The 12,153-nt window shown below is 40.2% G+C and overlaps 1 protein-coding gene across 3 annotated transcripts in view; it reads left to right on the top strand.

Moving 5' to 3' along the window:
• Window positions 1-12,153, top strand: part of LOC121520462 (partitioning defective 3 homolog) — a 443,160-nt gene that overhangs the window by 315,081 nt on the left and 115,926 nt on the right. For all 3 annotated transcript variants that reach the window (XM_041803924.1, XM_041803923.1, XM_041803922.1), the window contains one exon: window positions 342-588. In XM_041803924.1, coding sequence (XP_041659858.1) covers window positions 342-588 — 247 coding nt within the window. The remainder of the gene's footprint in view (window positions 1-341; window positions 589-12,153) is intronic.

Below are 12,153 nucleotides of genomic sequence, written 5' to 3'. Positions count from 1 at the left end.
AATAATGTAATGTTTTCTGTATTGAGTGAAGGTCATACTTTGTGAAAGAAACATGCTGCTGTATCTACCTTTCCTTTTATTGGTGTCTCGTGGTCTCTCATGATTAGTATTTCATTGTGGAACAGAGCTCCTCCATCACTTGCAGGATATTATTAGATTTTATTATACTCTTTTTGGCACTTTGGAAATTTTATGGCACATCAAATTGACTTCCATTTACGAGGCCTGTTGACTGTTTAACTTGCTATAGTTTCTCCTGTTTGTTTAAAAGGATTTTCCTATCCATTCTCCCCATTTGTTTCCCTCTGTCCTTCTTCTTTCACGTCTTTCCTTCCCTTCAGTGGAGGAGGACACAGAGGAGAGTTCTCGATCAGGGAGAGAGTCGGTGTCTACGGTGGCCGACCAGACGCCGCTATCCGGCTCTGAAAAACCCCTGGTCAACGGCACAAATCGAACCAAAGAAGAAAAGAAGAAGGACAAAGACAAGGCAGGGAAGGAGAAGGAGAAGAAGAAGCAGGAGGGAGGGAAGGAGAAAGACAAGGGGAAGGCCAAGAAGGGCATGCTGAAAGGACTCGGGGACATGTTCAGGTAAGACTCTACAAAAGTTCTTTACACAACCAGCTTTCTTGTAAAGAACTTTTATGAAGCCAGACATACTCTTAAAACATCTGTGCATGCTCCGGGAGGACATTTGAACTCCAAACAGCAAGGCCCTGGTGGACAAGCCCAGAGATTTAAACAGGGAACTTCTTGTTTTTGTCAGCACTGAGTCCGTGCAGCTCTCTCTGATTGAAATTTTCTGCAGAAAAGATGATGCATTATCAAGGTGCTCTCATGACCTAGTTCAAAGAAAAGGAACTATCAGTATGAAATGTTTAATTAGTACAGTTTAATCAAACATTTTCCCTTTAAAGAAAATTTTAAAAGCCTTAAATGAACCTAAATAAGCTTCATGCTGCGTCCTCAGAGTGAGGATAAATGAACAGGAAAGGTCTGTGGAGTGGCACGTGTGAGGAAACACTAATTAGACTCTGAGTTGAGCTGACCTTTGCGGTTTATTTTCCTGTTACTAAATCTTTCTCTGCAGGCTCTATTACGTTTCTATCTGTCAAACAACCCATTACAGCCAAACTGACGGAAAGAGAAACATCCCATTAGTCTATGCCGGTCAGTAATGTATGTGTATATCATATTTGGCAAAGTGGCAGTGACAGGGAAGGCAAAAAGTTTGCTATTGTCTGAGTGAAGGAGGTAATGAGGTCCACAGAGAGTGAGCGAAGTGACATAAAAGATGGAAGAAAAGTGAATGTGGAGGAAAGAAAAGTGTTCTTGAAGACAAACTTACTGACGGATGTGTTTTTCTTTGTTGAGGAGAGAAAAAGCACACACCAGTGAGCTGGAGAATGAAAACAGCAGCATGTCAAAATGCACATGGATGCGGCTGTTTTAGAGCAGCAGTATATTCAAAAGTGTCTTGTCTGAGGGAGTGGAGTCTGATCAAACTTTCTGCTTTTGTCTGGGGCTTTGAACTCCATCTCACAGTCTTCATCAGCAGATAACATTATCTCAGCTGTCACTGAAAAGCCTCATGGTCCCCTGATTACACCGAGCCATCTATGAATACTAATAACCTCTGTGAAACTACAGTAAGTGGATCTTGAACTGAAAGTAATTTACCATTATAACCTTCAGCTATACCCACAATTTTTGGACTGAGCACACTCAGCACAGCTGTTACATATTGGCATTGCACCTTCTTTAGGTAGCTCTTAAAGATAAAGATACTCTGAGGGTGATGTTTGAGAGGGCAGTAATCGCTGCCTAAGAATCATAATACCAGACCTGCTTCCTGCTTGTGCTATTTACCAATCATGACACAGCATATTGAATCGAACTCAGTTGAATTTACATGGACTTTAGTATCCCGGTTATGAGCCTTATACTCATTTTGATCATGTACTGTGTTTACATGTAAGCTGGTTATTCATAACCCTGTATGCATGAGAAATACTAGTAGTCCACTTTCTTTGTTTTTTTTTTTTTTGTTTTTTTTTTTTTGCAAGGTAAGGTCCTAATTAATGCACATCCATAAAACAAACATAATAAAAGCCTATATGTAGAAATTGCTTTTTGAAAACAATCTGATTTGCCTGTAGAACTTGCATGCTTAAATTAACCTCTTAGACTAACATTGTAGTCTACGAGGAAACAAGACATAGGTTGCAGATAACTAAATAACTTTTGCACCATAAATCATAGCCACTTGCTTCGTTTTCCCCTCTGGAAGTCCTCCGTTTGCCTTTCTAATGACACTATCCATGCCTTCATAGCCCTAGCAGAGGCTTCTCTAGTGAGCCTGGAACTTGGGTGACTTTCCAGGTCATTTAAAGAGTAAATCCACACCAGTAACTCAGATGTCAAACGCCTTTTTGTCCATTTTTTTATCCATTTCTGGATCGCTTCTGCTGCTAGCGGCTAATGCTACCTACTATATTGTTTGGTCGCTATGAAGACAAACGACAATGCATCATGCTTTGCTAAACTGCGCATGTCTTTACGCTCAGAGCTGTTCAGATTTACTCAGGAGGTGACCTGAGTAGCTCTGAATAAAGAGAAAGAAGCTGCGTTTTCATCACAGATTTTTTACAAAATATTAGCAATATTTCTAAAATTTCAACTAAGTACAGTTGCTTCCAAATTGTTTCCAATGAAGGGTGTTTTTTGGCAGTGTATAAATATGATGTCAAGCAAAGTCTCTGTCTCCTCTTCTGTCCTGCGACATGTTGTCTCAGAGTGAGCTGGTCATGTGACACCGTTCATTACGTCCTGTGACTTGTAAATGTGGAAAAAATGTTTCCATTGCACTTTTTTGATATAATTCTATATCAAAACGTCTAAAAAAACCACCTCACGAAAGCGTATAAACCTCTTAGCAATATTTGAGAGGTTTTTTGAAATTCAGGTGTTTCCATTACCAGTTTTTTTATTGCGCTATTTAGATTTTGTGCATTTCTAAGAGTAATGAAAACACAGCTACTGAGCCTGAAATGTGACCCTCTGCGTCTCTGCAGACAGGAGCTGCTTTGAATCATGGCATTAATCAGTTGTTCCCAAATGATTTGGCAAGGCACACTGAGCCTTGGGGCAATTTTAGGTGTGCCATGGGAACTTCTACAACCACATTTCATACTACAACAACACAACAACTAAAGACACTGTGAAGCATAAAAGGAAGTTTTTTGTGCTTCAGGCTCTCCATAGGAGGGGGTCAGTGTTCTCAGAAGAGACTGGTTATGTATAAAGGGTCTTTCAATGGATGCTTCTCATAAGCAACTCAAAAGAAGAAACTGGAGCACGAGTCACTTTCATGCAATTTAATCGGGTGCAGAGGACTAACATAAAATGTGCACTACGTCTTCTTTGGAGTCCCTGGACTCTAGCGTCAAAAACGTTAGTCCTCTGCACCTGATTAAATTGTGTGAATGTGACTTATGTGCTCCAGTTTCTTCTTTGCTTGTGAGAAAGTATTCTTTGAAACATTGTTTGTGCAATACTGTGTCATGTGTTTTAGTGCATGAACATGAACATGATGTGCCTTCAGATTTTGGCTTGAATTTAGGTGTGCCATGGGCAAAAAAAATGTGGAAACAACTGGCAAAAATGCTGTCAATTCAAAGAAGACAAGGACTTTTTTGGAAATATATGAGTTTTTTGAAGACTTTTTGTCACAGAATTATATTTTTATCAGTTTTTGGTCCCCAAGAGATGGAAGAAGAAGTTTGTGCTAAAAAACAACTTAGTCATTATGGATTACTGTGTCACAACACATAACTGTCATAACTTTTTTAAAATTTCAAGTTACACATATTCTTAAAGCCCTGGTTGCCCTGAAAAAACTGATCTTTAGAGCTTGATTGCGCGCCACAGGGTTGACACAGGGTTGATCTTTTGCAAGCATTTTAAGACAATAAGTTCAGGTGAGACAAAATGATCAAAAAAATAGTTTAGGGCCCAGAGGGTTAAATAATAATAATAATAAGGGTACCTAAACAAGCACAGAAAAGTGACTCAAAGAAAGAGCTCAGCGATCATCTAATTAACTTATTTTACTAAATAACTTTCCAGGAAAAAACTTCAGAATAAAAGCATTTCATGAAAACTTAACAAGCTCAAAGTGGGCGTTAAACAGATCAAGCTTTTACTTTGAAAGTGCACCAGTTCAGTTGTCATTTCTACAGGCCTTAGATGTTTGACTTAGCAGGAGGCTTACAGAGTGCTGTCTGTCTGTCTATGGCTTGCAAATCTCTGAACTCTCAGTAATGTTCTCTGTCTCCACAGTAAACTATGCTCATGGTTATCATTTGTCAATAAAAGGAAAAATAAACACTCTCTAGAACTGTCTTTATGGGGTTTTCATGTCAAATTTAAGCTCCTAAATACTAATAAAAGTAATAAAATGATACTTTTTGCACTGATAGGTTCTGAAAGATAGAGGAGTAGTCTGCAAAAGACAAAAGGGAGAGCTGAAAATGACAGGCAGCAGTAAAAGTATGAGACACAGAGACTGACATTGTTTGTGAATGAGAGTGAATGACTGGGCTGTCATGCTGAAATTGAGCTATTTGGCCCTCCAGGGAGCCGTAGGGTGAAAACCAATCAGAGCTCTGTGTCAAACAGGTGGTAACACTTGCAACAACAGCTTACTTCTAGGAGAGAGGAGAGATGTCAAGCAGTCACATACAGACACAGCTGAGTGATTCATAGGATGCACATAGAAAAATTCTGCTGGAGTTATTGATAAGAGACAAAGTGATGGACGTTGTAGGAATCTTTACAAATTCTATGCTAGCATCACAAATCCAAACATGTTACATGGCTCTCTATTAACACCACTAAACACAGCACTCATTAAAACCTCCTCCCACATGATAACCATTAGCGGTTTGTTATTCAGAACATCAGTGTTGTAGCGCTGTGGTTGGCTCGATACTGCCAGCATCAGATCTGCTCCATTTAAACTGTGCCTGACCGCCTCATGATCCATGCATGCTGGTTTACTGGCAGGCAGAGCAGTGTGCTCCAAAATAATCAGGATTCAGGCTCATTTTTATGTCTTTTTCATCACATGCTTATTTCAAAGTGCCCATTCAGATTCAACAATTGAGCACAACCAAATCAAATTTTGTAATTTTAGCTCAAGTACTGCGTTATTTGCAAAGACACTTCACCTTCATCCAGAGAATTATTTTCACGGTGCAGAAAGGTGTACATAGTGTAATTTTGTTTAGTTTTTGATATAAAAGGGATACTTTAACATTTTGGCAAATTTGCCCATTGCCATAATCCCTATAGTCTTAGGAATAGGTTCGTTACCTTTAGTTGTCCGTGCAAGCTATTTTTAGATCAGCGCTGCCAAGTTCAGAGCTGCTGTGCCAACTCAATGGAGACAGACGGTATTTTTGGCTTTCCCTCATCAAACTCATCAAATATACAATCCAACAACTCCAAAACGCTCTTGTGGACAAGTTGTGACCTGCACATTCCAAAAAAAGTTTCAAATTTTTATACATCTGACCACAGAACAGTTTTCCATTTTGCCTCAGTCCACTTTAAATGAGCCTTGTCCCAGAGATGACAGCAGTGTTTCTGGATCATGTTCATATATGGCTTCTTCTTTGATGATACAACTTTAACTTGCATTTGTGGATGGCACCATGAATTGTGTTGTCAGAATAATTTCTAGAAGTGTTCCTGAGAAGTTACACAATATTTCTGGCTGTTTTAAATGCAGTGCTGCCTGAGGGACCCATCATGAGCATGCAATACTGACCTTCAGTCCTCTTCCTTGCTTAAGAGATTTGATTGGTGGGGTATTCGAAGTCTTCAGAAATTTTATGTTGAGGCCTTTTTTAGACACAATTTTTCACAGACTAGCAAATCTCTGCCCATCTTAATTTCTGAGTGACTCTGCCTCTCTAAAATACTCTTTTTATACCCAGTCATGTTACTGATCTGTCGCCAATTAACCTGATTAGTTGCAAAATGCTCCAAAAGCTGTTTTTCATTTCCCAACCAGCATGTCCATGTGGACCCCATATGGGTTATATGTGGGCTACATTACAGGTCCCATGTGGTTTTGCCCATGGGTCCATGGTGGCCCAACCTGTGATTGCCCATGTGGGTGGAGGCTCAGGTGGAGCCTCCTTTAAACCTACAGACAAACCCACATGGGACCCATACTGTAGCCCACAAGAACATGCTGGCTGGGTTGTACCATTTACTTCTCCAGCCTTCTGTTGCCCTGTCCCTACTTCCGTTTTTAGATGTCTTGGTGCCATGAGATTCAAAATCAGCCAGTGTTCTCACTGAAATGGTAAAATATCTCATTTTCAACACCTACTTATGTTCTGTTGTGAATTAAAAACGGATTTATGAGATTTGCAAGTCAATGCATTCTGTTTTTATTTACATTTTACACAGCGCACCATTTTTTTTTTGGAATTGGAGTTGTATTTTCCAAACTGACAGTTCAAAAGAAATTTGCAATTTGCTTGAATTCATTTTTTTTCTTGTTGTTTCACATCTCACTTGTCAACGAGGAAACACCACATAGCGACGCCTGAAGTTGAATTAACAGAAAATCCATAAAAAAAACCTCCTTTTTACTCCCACATTGTTTGATTGACAGGTGAAAAGTGGGAGCTACAGTTTAACAAACACCATGACAGTGAGCACTTAGCAGCAAATATGTTACTAAAAGGTGGTGGAGAGAAAAAACAGCAGAACTTGCACTTCTGTTAGCGTCAACATGTCACCATGAAACAGAATGCAAATGTCTGTGTTGGCCCAAAGCACAGAGGGTGGATGTGTCGACAACCACGTTACTGTGCTTTTAAAGCGTACAAAAGTGCGGGCGACCACACTTCAAAATGTGATGTGAGCAAGTTGGTTCCCCCGAGTGGCTTTACAGAGCGTCGAGAGCTCGCCATGAGTGTCGTGTGATTGAGCGTGTGAACGGGTGAGTGAAGGCTTCGGCGCAGGAGCGTCAGGGAGACGTACTTTGATGTGTGTTTGCATGTTGGAGGGTGGATCAGGAGCGAGAGAGGCGTGTAGATCAACAGAGCCGCCACCGTCTGACCCTCTCATGTCTCGAAGGCCTCACACTCAGTCCCAATCAAAGCCTCATTACCATCAAGTCCTGCCAACAGCAACGCCTGCCAGCTCTGCATCCATCGCTCTCTCTGTCTCTCTGTCACTCTGCTCATCTCTTGGACTCAGAAGCAACACCCAGTCTGTTAGCTTGGCACCACCAAGGACGGTCATTGCCCAGAAATTCGAGAGCTGCGCTAATTTTGCAGCGCTGTTTGAGAGTTTGTGTGCATATATGTGTGTGAACAAATCAGAACTCAGAAAAGGCTCACGCTGTGACAAAGCGTGATGTTACAGGAGATGCCCCCCCTCGAGGCTTGTTTGTGACCGTTCTAGCTGTCTGCTCCTGGGTTTTATCAGAAACTTACATTTGCATTTCTCTGTCGAGTTTTTCTCAAGGATGATTGGACCTTCTTACGTCATGTTCTGTTCAAGGGAACAAAGCGGAGCATGATGTAAGATAAGATGTTTATTATTAGGCCTGAATCACAGGCTGCTGATAATGTTTGTTCATTGTAATTTCTTGCTTGTAGTCCCAGCTGTGCCTACAAATTAAGTCTTGGCTGGATGCCTTATGAGGCTGTTAGGCTCATTATTTAGCAGAATATAAAAAATGTTGAATGGAGGAAAAATGGAGTGATAACTCTGTTGTTTTTAGATCCCAATAATGGAGTGATAAAATGTAACCTTGACTTTAGGAAAGCAGAAGAAGGGCTACGGTGAGAGTTTGCATGGTGTATGGTGGCTATTTTAGGACCTGTTTAACACTTAATCACTTCTCCACCATCAGACTTTGCCTCCTCTTGATAATTAGTTAAGCTGAAAGTAAATGAAAACATAATAAGGACATTATTATTAGTAATGGACTAAGACCAGAAAAAGTACATTAGGCCACAAGAGTTAGCAAGATAGCCTGCTTATTAATATCCATAGCCCCAGGCCTGTAGCAACCTCTGAAAGGCAAAGGAAGAGGGGAGGGGATGAACTTTTCTGATTCTTGGGGGGACTGTGGGCAGGCCAGGGGCACATGTTGTTGTAAGAAAAACCTGAAAAGTGATTTTTGCATAATATGTCCCCTTAATGACAAATCCAACCCAAATTTCTTCAATTTTTAGTCATTACCAAATGTTTTTTATTTGACAATTAAGTATATAGTGTTAGGTTTGACAGGCAACAGTGCCAAGCGCTGCCATGTGATTGAAATCAGTTGCTCTCACACAAACACTCATCAGCTGACAGCCAGCTGATTTGCTTCACACAACTGACCAATCATATGGCATTCATGCTGCCATATGTAAGCTACTCTAGCCTGGCTATGCTTTGCTGCTCTCTGTAATCTGCTTTTTGCAACCCTCCTCCACCCCAGCTCCTCCTTTATCCCACTTATGAGATTTCTGTGGTTGATTTGTTATAGTTATTATTATGACTGCAAAACCTGACAGGCAGCAGAATCCTTCAAACTTCAGAAGTAAATATTGAACTCATAGAATTAGTCATGTCATTATTAAGGGTCTAAAAGATACATATCGTGATTTTTTTTTACCAAAATCTATGCAGTTTTCCACTCCTAGCCAGGGGTTTGGAGGCAAGGGGTCTCCTCAAACACCCATTTTTATTGTATTTTTTTGTTTCCCCAATGATAAGATGGAGAGCTGTCAAAACACCTGAATAAATCTTAGATATCTGATGCCAGTGTAGCTCAGTTTGTGGATCAGAGCCCACATACAGAGCCCACAGTTCTTGACAAAGTGGTTGAACGAGTTCGTCCCAGTCCTGGCATGTCTTCCCCCACTTCCTCTCCACAAAATGGCAATCTCCCTTCAGCTGTACTTTCAAACATAAAGGCAAAAAAGCCCCAAATATAGTCTAAAACAACAGGAGTCTTAGACCTCCAATTAATCAGGAGTTACTGATTGATTTGAGCTGTTAGACTCTCACTATCCATTTGGCGAGTTAAGTCATAATGTTTCTCTCAGCAGTAAATGTGTAACACTAACTCACATTTATCAAACTTTCAGACAGATCCCAACCATCATTTCTGAATTATCATGGCTTTTCTGATATTTCTGTGATGCTATCTTTTGATTCTGTTTAAGTGACATTAATTCCTGACATTATCCTAAATTTTGTACTTTTTGATGTATTGACAGTCTCTGTTTGGTTGACATTTAAGTTTTGCTTCATGTCCAATATGCCATCAAAAACTATTCGTGACTCCTCCAGACTTGTTTTCACTTTTTTTGAGTTTAAAGGATTAGGAGTGACACATGGCTGGTCTGCTGAATTAAATTAGCCGGATCCTTGACATTTTGAGGATGTTTTTTAAACCACAGAATCCAGTCAAAGCCTCTTTATCGATAGCGTCTGGCAAATGAGACGAGCTGCCAAACTGTGCCTGGAATAAAAGATTATTAAACACCCCGGTGTCATGGTTTATACTGTTCCTCGTCTTCAAAGTTTTCATATTCAGACATAAATCTCACCGTGTTGGTGTTTGTGTGTCTGTGAAGCGGAGAGTAAGTCTGTCTTTAAGAGGCCGTTAATGAAAGTTAGTGGTGTGGAGAGAGAAAGTGTCAACCGTCTCTGGTGGTGATAGATCGCTCCTGCTCTTAGCATTAACAGCGAGCCGTCACTCTGAGCGTTTCTGGCGGCCGCAGTTAAATTAATCAGGTAATGGACCTTAGTCTCTAAGCTTCCCCGCATCCTCACTGCGGTTTCCCATCCTCTTTCCCATCTCTTGGTCTGTTTCACACTCCACATCATCACCATGTGTTGTCATTTGTGGGCTGTTGAGTGTCTGGAAAGTTTAAATAGTTAATCACATAAGATTTTAATCCTTCTTTCCATGTTGTGATCCACTTTAACTTGACTGGAAAGCTCTGACAAAGTTACAGTGTGTCAATGGACTGTAGGCTAATGCTAAATTCAGAAATAAATTATTTCACAAGAATTTTAGAGCAAATTTATTGCATTGCTGTAGTAGCCAAGGAACACCAAAGACTAATTTAATTTTGACTCACATTTCAGTCAAGACTCTGGGTAATCCCAGCAATGTGTTACAATTACTGCAGACATTGACAGATATTCTTTCCAGATATTCCAGTGACTTCATGGGTTTCTGTTTGCAATTATGGGAAAAAAAGGGTACAGCAGCAAGAAGAATTGGATATTTCTTTGACAGTGATGGCAGCCTCTTTTTCTGCATTGCATGGAACAAAGAACATGTGTCATTGAGTGAAAGTTTAAGCAAATTAAACTTTGCTCTTAATTAAGACTGGAAGTCAAACGTTAACAATCACACTTGGCCAAGTTAAGTTGAAAGTGTGGCAAAAGGAGCTTAATTTTATGATGATTATTTGTGGGAGACGAAGAAAAGCTGTCCTTTAACCTAACATTTTATCATTATCATATTATGGGCTTACGTATTAAAAATATCAAACGTGGCTACTGCTTATTCTTCATGAATAATGTCCTACTTTATTGGCATTTTAGCTATACGCAGGAAAAAAAAGTTATTATATATTGTATTCTTGTTACACTGCATTGATGTATCTCTTTCAGCAGTTGCCTCTTTTCCCTTTCTGCATCGCCTTCCTTCTGCATCTCCCTCTTCACTATTTCTGTCTCTCCTTCTTTCCTTCTGACTCGCCTCTTCCCTTCTGCATCTCCATCTTCTCTCCTTCTGGCTCTTCCTCTTGTCATCCTAGATGCCTACCTCTTCTCTTTTTCTGCCTCTCCCTCTTCTCCCTGTCTGCATCTCCTTCTTTTCTATTTTTGCATCTTCCCCTTCTTTATTTCTGCATCTCCTTCTTCCTTCTTTTTCCACTTCTCTTTTTGCATCTCCCTTTTCTCCCTGTCTGCATCTCCGTCTTTTCTCATTTTGCATCTCCCTCTTCTCTATGTGCGTCTCCCTCTTCTGCTTTCCTTCTGTATCTTCTTCTTCTTTTCTTCTGGCTAGCCTCTTTCCTTCTGCATCTCTGTCTTCTCTCTGTCTGCATCTCCTCCTTTTTTTATTTCTGCATCTTCCTCATCTCTTCTTCTTCATCTCTGTTTCCTCCCTGTGTGCATCTCCCTCTTTTCTCTTTTTGCACCTCCATCCTCTCTATGTTTGCATGTCCTTCTCTGCTCCTTCTGGCCCTTTCTCTTGTCATCTTTGGCATCTGCCACTTCTCTTTTTCTGCTTCTCCCTCTTCTTGCATCTTCCTCTTCTCTGTTTGCGTCTCCCTATTCTATGTTTGCATCTCCCTCTTCTCTCATTCTGCGTCTCCCTCTTTGTTTCAGTTTGTTTTAGTAAGAAAATACAATCTTTGGTGGAGTAGTTCTATTTAAATCCTGTCTGATTGTCCTCTAGTATAGAAATTTCCTCACAAAATTTACTTTGTCACATATTTACCACACTGGTAATCAGTTTACCTATGCTGCTCAAAAGTGTGGGTCCAGACCCAGTTACATCTGAATGATCTGTGGTTACCTGAAGAAAAGGTTGCAAAAGAAATGACCTCATAATCTTGACAGATTCTGAGTGCGTTTGCAAGGAAGAATGGGCAAATTCTGCTGCGATCAAATGCGCCTATCCCGGACTGAATGATGAATGCAAAATGTGCGTCAGTTTCAGTCTTAGGGTGTGCATATTTATGCAACCAGGTTTAAATGTATATTTTAGGAGGTTAAATCCTCCCAAAATATTTTGGTTGTTTCTCAATTTAATTGTTTGTGCTATTGGTTATATTAAAGCTGGAAAAAGTTCTGCAATAATATATCTTTGAGTTATTTTTATATTACAGAACTGTGACATTTTAACAAGGATGGAAAATGATACCGGAGGTCCCCAGCATGGCTTCTGGTAGCTCTGGCAGAGTAACAAGGCAGTGTCTTTGACTTCTTTACACTTCAGTTCCACTTTTTCTTCTTTTTCGTTGCTTGTCTCTAAAATAAATCTGAAAAGTGGCTTGGAAGCTGTGGTCCCTTTTGCACCAGTTGCTGCCTCAACCTGTGATGCTGTTT

Source organism: Cheilinus undulatus, linkage group 13 (genome assembly GCF_018320785.1).
Source record: "Cheilinus undulatus linkage group 13, ASM1832078v1, whole genome shotgun sequence".
NCBI classification, from domain to species: domain Eukaryota; kingdom Metazoa; phylum Chordata; class Actinopteri; order Labriformes; family Labridae; genus Cheilinus; species Cheilinus undulatus.
This window is presented reverse-complemented; position numbering and strand designations above follow the sequence as displayed.